This window comes from Sinocyclocheilus grahami, unplaced genomic scaffold (assembly GCF_001515645.1).
Source record: "Sinocyclocheilus grahami isolate Dianchi unplaced genomic scaffold, SAMN03320097.WGS_v1.1 scaffold923.1, whole genome shotgun sequence".
Lineage (NCBI taxonomy): Eukaryota > Metazoa > Chordata > Actinopteri > Cypriniformes > Cyprinidae > Sinocyclocheilus > Sinocyclocheilus grahami.
Genome location: NW_015506102.1, coordinates 454899 through 468113, shown reverse-complemented (window position 1 = coordinate 468113; position 13215 = coordinate 454899). Strand labels below are relative to the sequence as shown.

General features: G+C 30.7%; 1 protein-coding gene across 1 annotated transcript in view; it reads right to left on the bottom strand.

Annotated features, from left to right (window-relative positions):
* The window catches only part of LOC107564314 (E3 ubiquitin-protein ligase Midline-1-like), a 36347-nt gene that overhangs the window by 4367 nt on the left and 18765 nt on the right, over positions 1-13215 (bottom strand). Inside the window, exons 3-7 of the mRNA XM_016249353.1 lie at positions 10704-10799; positions 9028-9135; positions 7661-7809; positions 3972-4146; positions 1484-1520 (exon numbers count right to left, since the gene is read on the bottom strand). Of these exons, the coding sequence (XP_016104839.1) occupies positions 1484-1520; positions 3972-4146; positions 7661-7809; positions 9028-9135; positions 10704-10799 (565 nt within the window). The remainder of the gene's footprint in view (positions 1-1483; positions 1521-3971; positions 4147-7660; positions 7810-9027; positions 9136-10703; positions 10800-13215) is intronic.

The window sequence follows — 13215 nt, the reverse complement described above, 5'->3', positions numbered from 1 at the left end:
TTTTTTATTATTTTTTTTTTTTAAATAAAAGAATTGGATGAAAAGCCTAAACTTTAAAATCATGAACTGAAATATGTTTTAAAATGAACCAAACTAAAACTGAAATAAAATTATATAAAAGCTAAATATTAATTTATCCATCCAGGAAATCCTAAAATGTTTTACTATGAGTTCAAAGTCATTAAACATAATAAACTATTGAAAATGAATTTAATTAATTGATTGAAATAAAGCTGAAATAAAATGAAGTATAATTATTATAATATTCCATGAAAACCCTTAACTTGAACAACATGAACTGAAATATGTTTTAAGTTGAAATAATACATTTAATCAAACTAAAACTGAAGTAAAAATAAATAAAAGCTAAATATTCATGTATCCATCCAGGCCACAATGCTTGGATGAATGAATGAATCCATCCAAAGTAATTGAATTAATTAACTGAAATAAACCTAAATTTAAATTAAATAAAAATGCACTGAAACGTTGAAATAAGTTGAAATACTAAAATTAAGAAACAAGCTCCACTTGCGTCTTCATTACATTTGTTTTGGATATTTTTGCAAACCACAATGACTAAATATGCTGCAGCTTTTCTCTTGTGTTGTTTTGCTGTGAAAACCCAGCAATAATCATTATGCATTTCTGAATTAGCATTAGTGACAGTAAGAATACAATTATTTTGTGCATAATTAATGAAATCAACTGCGCAAAAATACAGTGACGCCAGTGTAGAAATACTTCTAATTCTTGCTTCCTGAAAATACAGCATTTTGTTTGATGCAGAATCCTTTTTTTAGACAGTTTTGACAATTTGTTACATTATTGTCTATTGTTTTGTTTTATTTTATTTAAAAGGTTTAATTTAAATCTGCCGGTGAAACCAGGCGTTATAACTATTCTCCCCAATATATATTATATTCAGCACTGTGTGTTAATTGCATATTTGGATTAGCTAATAATCCTCCCTCAGTTTAACATTTCTGCAGAAAAAATTTGAAAATATAACAAAAAAAGCAAGTTGCAAATAAATTGCAAATAATGCAGCAAGTGGTTGATTTTGTCACAGCATCTGATGTTATTGCATTGAAATGCATGCCTCGTTTGCAGTGTCTTCTGCTGCTCTGGCTCTGTGTTCGTCCTCAGGTCTGCCGGACAGCAGCTCTGAACACTGCTTTAAGTACACTGGAACCTGATTGACTCCGAAAGCTCTCGCCGTCGCTGATCTAGACTCAGTCCTGCAGTATAATCTGCTCTAATCCACACATTTTCAGGGATTTCTGGCTGGATTGTGTTTGCTTTCGTGCCGTAATACCATCCTGAGCCCTGCAGCGCTTTATAAAGTGATGGGTTCGTAATTAAATCACAGTGCGGGTTGATTCGAGCTCTCGTTTTTCACATAATGACGTTACAGACGGATACGGTCGGCCTGTATTTCACAGACGGTCATCTGGAGCGAGTTTCGGCGCGGTTTACTTTCTGACGACGTTAGTCTGGCCGGTGGAGATGGTATAAAGCTCAAATTAAACATAAAATAATACATTTTCAATGTAAAACTAAACAAAACAAGAACTGAAATATGCTTTAAGTTGAAGTACTAAAGTTAATCAAACTAAAACTGAAATAAAAAATAAATAAAAGTTAAATCCAGGAAATCCAAAATAATTTTACTACGAGGTCAAAGTCAAAAAACACAAAGAAAAAAATATTAAAATGATTACAAATTAATTTAATTCATCGATTAAAATAAAGCTGAAATAAAGCTAAAAAATAATATTAAATAAAGTATGAAAAATCTAAACTTAAAACAACATGGAATGAAATATGTTTTAAGTTTAAGTACTAAAATGAATCAAGCTAAAAATGAAATAAAATTAAATAAAGGTTAAATATTCATTTATCCATCCAGAAAATCCTAAATAATTTTAGGTCGAAATAAGTCACTAAACATAAAGAAAAAACAACTACTAAAAGTATAAAAAATTTATTTAATTAATTAATTGAAATAAAGCTGAAATAAAATAAAGTAAAAAATAATAAATAAATAAAAATATATATTTTTTATGGGGCCAAATGCTGATGGACATCACAAAATTGAATTGGTTTAAATCAACACATCACACTGACTGAACTTCAACAGCTGCCAATGCATGAATTTTTCAACGCAACTCAGTTTGTGTGTTTTTTTTTTGCCATCAAGTGGCGCTGTTACCAAACATCTCAGAAACCCTCAGAATAAGGCATCGCCGGTTCTTTCAAACACGACAAAGCATTTAAAGATAAATTTCTTTCACCAACACGGTTGCCTTTAAAGGCCGTAACTCTGTAATGATTGTGAAAACCAACATTTTACTCTTTACGGAGTTCATCTGGGCCAAAAATCAGACAAAACGCAGTAACGATGTTCTTAAAATCCAAGATCGAGGCCAATCTTGACGAAGCGTGGTGTGTGAAGTAGCTGCAGTAGATGTCAGTGCTCCTCACAGGAGCAGAAGGGACTGAAGTAAATATGTTTTTCATCTCTGCGAGGTCCTTCCTTCTGAGGCTCGGGGGACTCACAAACACACAGTCTGCTTTACTTCTCTGCCAACAGCTCACTGTTGCTGCACAAAATCTCTTCTTGCTAATAATAGTAACGCCATCCACATTTTTGCCATATGTTTGCCCTTTGAGGCACGAAACATTTTAGGCAAAAACGAGACCTAAAGGATTCTAGCTCTGCAAGATCTATTTTATGTTGAGTGAACAGCAATGCATTTAATATTTACAATCTAATATATATTTAATATATATTATTTAATAGTTGTTTACAATTTAGTTGTTTTGCATAGTTTTTCTTTAGTAAAATATATTATATTAGTATATATTATTAGTTACTTATATATATATATATATACTTCTTGCAGTTATCATTTTAATTACATTTTGTCTTATTTTCTGTAGGACAAAAAAAAACAATGATTACATATTTACTGATCAACAGTTTTTTTGTTTTTGAAAAAGTTTCTTCAGCTCAGCAAGGCTGCTTTTATTTGATCAAAATTACAGTAAAAATTGTGAAATATTATTGTAATGTAAAATCACTGTTTTCTATGTGAATATCTGTTGAACTGTAATTTATTTCTGTGATCAAAGCTGTATTTTCAGCATCATTACTCCAGTCTTCAGTGTCACATGATCTTCAGAAATCACTCTAATATGCTGCTCGAGAAACATTTCTGATTATTATCAATGTTGAAAACAGTCGTGCTGCACAATATTTGTGTGGAAACCGTGATACATTTTATTTTTCAGGATGCAGAGATGAACAGAACTTTCAGAAGAGCAGCACTAATGTAAAATCACTGTTTTGTATGTGAATATCTGTTGAACTGTAATTTATTTCTGTGATCAAAGCTGTATTTTCAGCATCATTACTCCAGTCTTCAGTGTCACATGATCTTCAGAAATCAGTCTAATATGCTGCTCGAGAAACATTTCTGATTATTATCAATGTTGAAAACAGTCGTGCTGCACAATATTTGTGTGGAAACCGTGATACATTTTATTTTTCAGGATGCAGAGATGAACAGAACTTTCAGAAGAGCAGCATTTATTTGAAATAGAAATCTTTATAACATTATAAATGCCTTTAGTGTCACTTTTGATCAATTTAATGCATTATTAGTGAATAAAAGTATAACTTATTTACTGACCCCAAAAATATGTATCGCAGTTAAATTATTCACAAGATTCTCGAGCAGCAGATCAGCATATTATACTGATTTCTGAAGATCATGTGACACTGAAGACTGGAGGAATGATGCTGAAAATACAGCTTTGATCACAGAAATAAATTACAGTTCAACAGATATTCACATAGAAAACAGCTGTTTTACATTGTAAAAATATTTCACAATTTTTACTGTGTTTTTAATCATATTAACGCAGCACTGGAGAGCAGAAGAGTCTTCTTTCAACAACATTACAAAGTCATGACTGAAATAGTTCTGTTTAAGCTTTAATGCATGCTGACCCATCAGGTAATCCAGACCCTCCAGCATCTTCTTCTCTCTGGAGAAGTCCAGCGTGAAGGCGTCAAACGCGTCGTTCAGGTTGATCTCTGGGATCAGGACCTGTGAGGACGCCGTCGCCATCGACACTCTGTAAGATTTCAATCATCACATGCACAAACTCATTTACTTCTCAGCTTCCACTACAATATTTGTGACCCTGCAGCACAAAAGCAGTGTTAAGTCGCTGGGGGATATTTGTAGCAATAGCCAACAATACATTGTATGGGTCAAAATTATACATTTTTCTTTTATGCCAAAAATCATTGGGATATTAAGTAAAGATCATGTTCCATGAAGATATTTAGTACATTTCCTACCGTAAATATATCAAAACTTAATTTTTGATTAGTAATATGCATTGCTAAGAACTTCATTTGGACAACTTTAACACTAGAACCACCACGGGGTAAATTTTTCAAATGTGCATAACAGATTTAAAATAAAACATTCAAGTCTCCCAGTCATTGACTTTTACTAAAATTATGTAATTTACAATCCAATGTAGTTAAAATTGATTTAGATAAAACCAGATAAAAAAACGGGGCATTTATACTTATAAGCGCCAGCGGGTCAGATTTACCCGCCTAGCTATAAACTATAATGCATGTATTTTCTTGCCGCTTATGTTTTAACATTGTACATTTCTAGGCAATGCCTTTCACTCACTGATTTAGCGGTTATCAGTTTCATAAATAAAGTCAAAATGACAAAAAAAAAGGCAATTTATGGAAGGTAGGTATTAGGGCTGTGCGATATGGACAAAAAAAAAACCTATCACGATTTCTTTGATCAATTTTGCGATTTCGATTTTAATCACGATTTTGACACGCAGACATGCTTTAGTCATTAATGCATTCAGTGTAAATTTGAAACATACGTATTTCCAAAAGAAAACCAATTAGAGCTTTATCAAGAAGCTGTAACATGTCTCTAGAACAGACATAAGGCAAAATAATCACTAAGTAAAGGTGTAACAAAATGTCTCTAGAATAGACATATGGCAGAAAATGTGACATATGTGTCCAGGGATTTTTTTTTGCCATGCATTGGTCATAGAGCTCTTTGTGGCGTTGCCTCAGATGTTGAACTAGATTTGTTGCGCCAAGTTCACACGTACTCCGTCTGCAGTGTGTATACAGTATGTGTATGCGGTGCAGAAGCAGCACAGACTCATTTTGCTTTCGCACAGGACGCGTTTGCAGTCCGCTCCGGATCCGCGGCTGTTTACCACAAACACAACATTTATCCATTATTTTGATTTCAAATCCAAACGTTGTTTCTGAAAATGCTTTTTCAGCATTGTGATTCTCTTTTATCACAGTACAGTAACACAATCTTTCATAGACATATTCACGTTTAAACTCAATTAATATAACTTTGTTTAACTACCACCACGAGTGCCATCTATTATTGCCTTGTTTATCTAAAAGAGCACTTTTCCTTGTTTTAAATCTAGCCAAAGAGCCACGTGTTGACTGTGAAACAGTAGACTTTAATTATATGCATTTATGGTGTAATTACTAAATTTCCGTGTCAATCCATGTAAATTTTTACTGCGAATAATGCGCTGTCACTTTAATTCAGCGTGTGCATTCTAAGTGGTTCGGATAGCATACTGCGGGAGGAGGTCGGGGGGTGCGGAAAATCGTGCTATAAAGCGATTTAGAAATCGCGCAAGCTCAAATCGCGATTTTATGACGATTTCGATTAATCGCACAGCCCTAGTAGGTATTAGAAACACTAAAAGCCACGAGTGATGGAGAGTCTGATGGCAAGTTATGCGTCCTGGGTCGGCTCAGTATCATATTTACATGTTTTCGCCTCACGTTACTCTAATTGGTCAAACTTTGGTTTAATTATTAAATTTTTGTCTTGCCATACCGTTTATTGTTCGCTACTGTGTTGCTATTCTAGTCTGGACGTTTCCTGAAGAAGAAAAAAAATCAGATCTATATAATGTTATGAATAAATCCATTTTTTTTGATCATCCAAAGTTTAATGGTGTTGTTCTCTTATTCAAATTATAAATGACATACCTAAACAAATTAATAAATATTTAGGTGAAGCTGTGTGCTTGAATTGTCATCGCATCATCCTATGCAGTGTGGTGAATTATTATTGCTCATTATTGTCTATAGGCTATTTTAGTAATTTAAATAGCATGGGTTATCTTAATATATTGATGACATTGCATTATAATATTACACCACCCAAATACTTAGGCTACTACCTTTTAATTTCGGTTGTCAGTGTAGGCTTTTTTTTTAGCTTAGGCTATATAGTTGATGGCTAGACATAATCATTTCATGACTCTAGACACTTCTTTGTGAAGACAGCGGCATAATACAGTGAAATAATATGTTCTTTAGTAGGGCTGTGCGATATTGAAGAAAAAAGCGATATGCGATACCTTGTTAAAAAATGCGATATGCGATACGATATCGCTTAAAGTGTGTAAAATCAATTTCAATTATATTTTAAACTATATAAAAATAGTTTCACATTCTTTCTTGGAAAATAAAGAATCACTACAACTTCTGAAAGTGACCAGCAGTGTTTTAGCATTACTTAAAAACTAATGTCATAACTGTAATTTAACATCAGTGAAAACAAACAAAAAAAATGAATGACACTAATTTAATATCATTGTGACTTTGCTTTCCACACACTTTAAGTACGTCTTCATATACCACAGCAAAAACCATAGTCTGAGAAAGTTCAAACATGATTAAAGGCAAGTGAACAGTCAGTGAAATAAAAGAAAGAAAAAGAAAAAAAAGAACTTTACAAGCATAGATAAAATAAACAGTAGCATTCAGATACAGAAATGTAATAATTAAGTGTAAAATAACACTGCATAGTGTTCACTGTATGAATTACATTTAGATTAATCTTTGTTATAGCCGTTTTGTTGTTTGATTAACATTAGTGACATATTCAGCAGCACGTATTTATAGGCTGCTGTCCCTTTAAATCCGACTGCACGGATCCAATATAATGATACACATCCGATTTCTTTCTTTCTCAGCTGTGTACATTAATTTAAAACGCTTCAGGTGTGAGTCTGTCAGACAGCAAGACGAGACGGCAAAGAGTTGTTTTCTGCAACTCATCGCACTTAACTCTTTTTGACGTCAAGCAATTCTCTGCTGTAAGCGTCGAACTAAAACGTTGACCTAAAAGTAGCCTATTATTAAAATGATTCAGATATCGAAACGCCCTTGCGATATGCATATTGCGATATTTCGATATATCGTGCAGCCCTATTCTTTAGTCATATAAAAACAGTTGTCATGTGCGTGGGTAAAATTTCCCCGCTGGCGTTTTTAGGTATACAGCGACCTCTAGTGACTCTAGTGTTAAAGATGATTTTCTCAATATTCTGATTTTTTTTGCACTATCAGATTCCAGATTTTCTAATAGTTGTATCTCGACCAAATATTGTCCTATCATAACAAACCATACATCAATGGAAAGCTCATTTATTCTTTCAGATGCTGCATACATCTCAATTTCTGGTTTTGTGCTCCAGGGTCACATATCTTCTGAACTCATTGTTATTACAGCCAGTTCTGCTCTACAGTAGACTGAAGTTTGCTCACCGCTCTGAGACGCTCTTCGCCGTCTGCAGGAATCGAGCGTGATCCGTCTCTTTCAGAACCTGGTCGGCCTGAGCGATGAGCGAGGACGATCTCTCCACGAACTGCTTGCAGTTAGCGATCTGCTGAGCGAGCTTTCTCAAGCGGACCACCTGGAAGCAGACAAACACGCGCATGAGAACGCCTTAAGCCAACATTAAGAGTTTGTCTTGATGAACTTTTCTTTTCTTCGACTGCGTAAAAAAGCCAACGAGTATCCATTTAGTCATCAGATATAAAACAGGGTTGCTGCAGGTTTGATGAAGGTCAATTCAAGACTTCTTTAAGACCTTTTTAAGACCACATAAAGAACATTTAAGGACCAAATTGAAGGGAACACAATACATCAGTATGGTCTCTAAATCTTAGCGTTTAGGGAGAAACACAATGAGTTTTATTAGCAACACTTCAAAGTTTGAAAATACAACTTCCAACTAATTTCCATTAATTTTCATTAAATTGTATTGTTAAAATAAATAAAAGTCTGGCTTTATATATATATATATATATACATATATATAGATCAACAGATTTTTTTTCATTTAGTTCAGGTACTAAAATAACGAAAACTAAAACGTAAAAATCTATATAGACAATTTTAAACAAAATATGAAAACAACAAAATTACTCAAATTAAAATGAAAACTGAAAATATAAAATAAACTCTAAAACTATTTTAAAAATCATTACTTAAAATAAAATAAAAAACATTAACTGAAATAAAATATTTTTATATTTATACTTTTTTTTTATTTCAGCTACGTCTCATTTTAATTTAGTTGAAGTACCAAAATATAGATATCATAAAAAAAAAAATTTTTTTAAATAAATAATAATAATAAAATTACAAAAACATAAATTACTAAAATTTAACTCAAATTAAACTGAAAAGTTAAAATATAACAATAAAACTATAAAAACACATTTTCGAATAGCTCTGCTCCCAACCGTTAGAAAATATGGAAATAACTTTTACTGTACCTCCGGATCACACTGTAAACAATATGTGAATATGTGAATATCTTCCTCTGTTTTTGTCTTATTTTCCAGAACAAATGTCTAAAAGATTCTTAAATCAAGATACATTTATCTGAGAATCAAAATGACATGAGATAAGAAGTCTTGTTTTGCTGGTTTGCTGCTCGAGAAACATTTCTGATTATTATCAATGTTGAAAACAGTCGTGCTGCACAATATTTTTGTGGAAATTGTCATATATTTAATTTAGCAGGATTCACAAATGAACAGAAAGTTCAAAAGAACAGCATTTATCTTTTGTAACATTATAAATGTCTCCACTGTCACTTCTGATCAGTTTAATGCTCGATTACCTTTCCTTCTTTGATCTTGGTGCCGATGATTTGTCTTCTCTGCTGTACGATGTTTATCAGCGTGTCGCACTCTTCTGCCAGTTTGCCCTCCTGGTGAGCTGCATTGTGCTGAGATAAAATGATCAAATCAATTAACAAACAATGGAAAAGCTAAAAAAATCACACAAATGTGCACAAAACGCAAATGAAATAAATAAATTGGAGGCTGGCAGCATGAAGCTGCATGCCTAAAATCACAGTACATGTGGTTTTATTAAACAAAAGACAAATATCTTATTTAAAAAAGTCGTTTATTAATAATAATAATAATCAGAATAGCTGTATAATATGAGCAGAATAACATCTGTCTGGCTTTAAATAAACTTATAATTATTTACTTTATTATAAACTGACTAATAGTGTCAAAATAGTGCCAAAAAAAATCATAATGGTCCTAAAAATAGGTTTAATTTATTTAAAATACACCTAAACTTATTTTTTTCAAACTTAAAAATGATATAGACATCAAAAATCTAATTAAACTATGACAACAACACTATTACTAAAACATTAACTAAAATTAAAATTAAAACTGGAAATATAAAAATAAAATCTAAATCTAAAACTATACATAAAAAAGTAATTACTTGAAATAAAGTAAACATTAACTGAAATAAAATATATATAAAAAAAACTTTATTTTAGCTAGCTGCAAAGGCAACGTTTTTCATTTCCGTTTAGTTGAAGTACTAAAATAACTTAAAAACTATATTTACATCATTAAAAAATAATAATAATAAAATCACCAATAAATAAATTACTCAAATTAAAATGAAAACTGAAAATATAAAAATAAAATCTAAAACTACAACTATAAAACATTTTCATTACTTGAAAAAAGATTAAAAAATTTACAGAAATAAAATAAAATAAAATAAGAAGAAACCTACTTTATTTTAGCTAGTTGCCAAGGCAACATTTCTCATTTTCATTTAGCTGAAGTACAAAAATAAACTTTAAAACAAAAATGTAACTAATAAAAAACAACAATTTGTTTAACTTTAATGAAAGTTTCAAAAGTTTGTAAAGTTACAAAAACATGTTTTCCAGCTTACAAGTGACAAATATAAATATATATATATATATGTGTCCCTGGAGCACAAAAGCAGTGTTAAGTCGCTGGGGGATATTTGTAGCAATAGCCAACAATACATTGTATGGGTCACAATTATAGATTTTTCTTTTATGCCAAAAATCATTAGGATATTAAGTAAAGATCATGTTCCATGAAGATATTTAGTAAATGTCCTACTGTAAATATATCCAAACTTAATGTTTGATTAGTAATATGCATTGCTAAGAACTTCATTTGGACAACTTTAAAGATGATTTTCTCAATATTTAGATTTTTTTGCACCCTCAGATTCCAGATTTTCAAATTCAGTTGTATTTCAGCCAAATATTGTCCGATCCTAACAAACCATACATCAATGGAAAGCTTATTTATTCAGCTTTCAGCTGATGTATACATCTCAATTTCGAGAAATTTACCCTTATGACTGGTTTTGTGCTCCAGGGTCACATATATGATATACACGTCATAAATATGTAAAGCAAACATTAAAGTGGATATAATGAACTCATATAATCTGAAAGAGCTGAAGCAATGCTGCAGAAGGACTGCATGTCTGCTTTACCTCCACATGCTGACACGTCTGGATCAGCTTGGCCATCAGGGTCTCCAGCTCACTGTTCCTCTTGATCAGATTGCTGAGGTTGAAATCCAACATTTGCTGCGGAAAAACAACAGAAATATCATATCAGCACAGTTTAACTCGCTGAGGGGGCAACAGCCAAACTGAATCATCTAGCAAGCATCCTACATCCATTATTGAGTTTAGAGAAGCGGGGGGTTTCTGCTCCGGCGTTTGAAGCGGGACTCGCGCACTGATGCTCTGATCTGTGGTTAAGCATGATAAACGTCGTGTGTCCGCGAGCCCGCGGGCCTGGGGGGGGGGGATAAAGCGTCCGCCACAGATTTGGCTTTAGAAAAGCAGATCAAGTCCATTTGATGAGCTCCAACCTCATTTCAGCGTGTGTTTCTGCTTCACATCAACACACTAACAGTGGAAAGGCTTTTATTTTGCATTTTTCTAGTTTAATACAAAACGTTAGAGTTCAAAATAATATTATCAGATGATTTTGAAATGAACATGAAATTGCTGGGTTATTATCGTGATCTAAAACGATATTAAATAATCTGCTAACATTTTACAATAAGGTCCCATTAGTTGTAGTTAGTTAATAATATTATATAAAGAAAAGTATTTTATTTTAGCTAGTTTAGACATTTCTAATTTTAATTTAGTTGAAGTAAAACTTAAAAAATTTAATTTAATTTTTTTATTTAATTTACATTTAATTAATAAAACGCAACAAAATTAGCTTAACTTTAATGAAAGTTTGAACGAATTATTGTTACAAAAACATGTTTTCCAGCTTACATAGAAATAAAAACATTTGTATTTTGTGATAAATATGTAAAACAATATATTAAATATTTCGCTAACACTTTTAAAATAAGGTCCCTGTTAGTTAACGCATTAACTAAAATTAACTAATAATGAGCAATTCTTTTGTCACAGTATTTATTAATCGATGCTAACATTAGTTCATGAAAATATAACCGTTCACATTAGCTCAGGTCCATTAAATAATATTAACAGAATCTAATTTTGATTTTAATAACGTATTAGTAAACATGGAAATTTACATGAACTAAGATTAATAAATTAAGTTTTAGAATTGTTTTTCTTTGTTAGTTCATGTTAACTAATGTTAACAAATGCAACCTTATTGTAAAGTGTTACTAATATTTTCATACTTAAAATAAGATAAACATTAACTGAAATAAATTAAATAAAAACATTTTATTTCAGCTAGCTGCCAAAGCAACATTTCTCATTTTTGTTTAGCCGAAGTACTAAAACAACTAAAGCTTACAAAAAAAAAAAATATATATATATATATATATAGAGAGAGAGAGAGAGAGAGAGACCATTAAAAAAAGAATAAAATTACAAAACACAACATAATTACTAAAACTTTAACTAAAATTAAAATGAAAACTGAAAAATATAAAACTAAAATTTAAAACTTAAATTAAAAAAAGAATAAAATTACAAAACACAACATAATTACTAAAACTTTAACTAAAGTTAAAATGAAAACTGAAAAATATAAAACTAAAATTTAAAACTTAAAAAAAAATGTATTGCTTGAAATAAGATAAAAATTTACTGAAATAAAATAAAATATTAAAAATATTAAACTTATTTTATTTCAGCTAGTTGCCAAGGCAACATTTCTCATTTTAGTTTAAAGTACTAAAATAACTAAAACTAAAATTTAAAACTAAATCTTAAAAACAATATAGACATAAAAAAATAATAATTACAAAACACAACAAAATTACTAAATCTTTAACTAAAATTAAAATGACAACTTAATCTAAAAATAAAATCTAAAACAAAACTATTTAATTACTTTAAATAAAATAAACATTAACTGAGATTTTTTAAAAACGTCATTATTTTCAGCTAGTTGCCAAGGCAACATTTCTCCTTTCCGTTTAGTAATAAAATAACTAAAACTAAAAACTAGAACTGAAAAACTATATAGACATAATGAAAAAACTAAATTGCTAAAGCTTTGGCTAAAATGTAAAAATAAAATCAAAAACTCACTCTACAAAAAATAATGCATTATACTTGAAATAAGATAAACATTAACTGAAATAAAATATAAAAAACATACTTTATTTCAACCACGTCTAATTTTAATTTAGTTGAATTACTAAAATAACAAAAACTAAATAAACTAAAACAATAAAAACTATATAGACATTTTAAATAATAATAACGAATGACAAAAACAACAAAATTACTAAAACTTCAACTGAAATTAAAATGAAAACAGAAAATATAAAAATAAAATCGAATTAAAATATTAACAAAACCTATAATAGTATAATAAATCATGTTTTTGATTTAAAGGTGACATATTATGCCTCTTTTAACAATATGTAATATAAGTCTCAGGTGTCTCCAGAATGTGTCTGTGAAGTTTCAGCTCAAAATACTCCACAGATAATTTAATATATCATTCTGAAAATGCCTGTTTTGAGTGGAAGCAGAAACACGCTGTTTT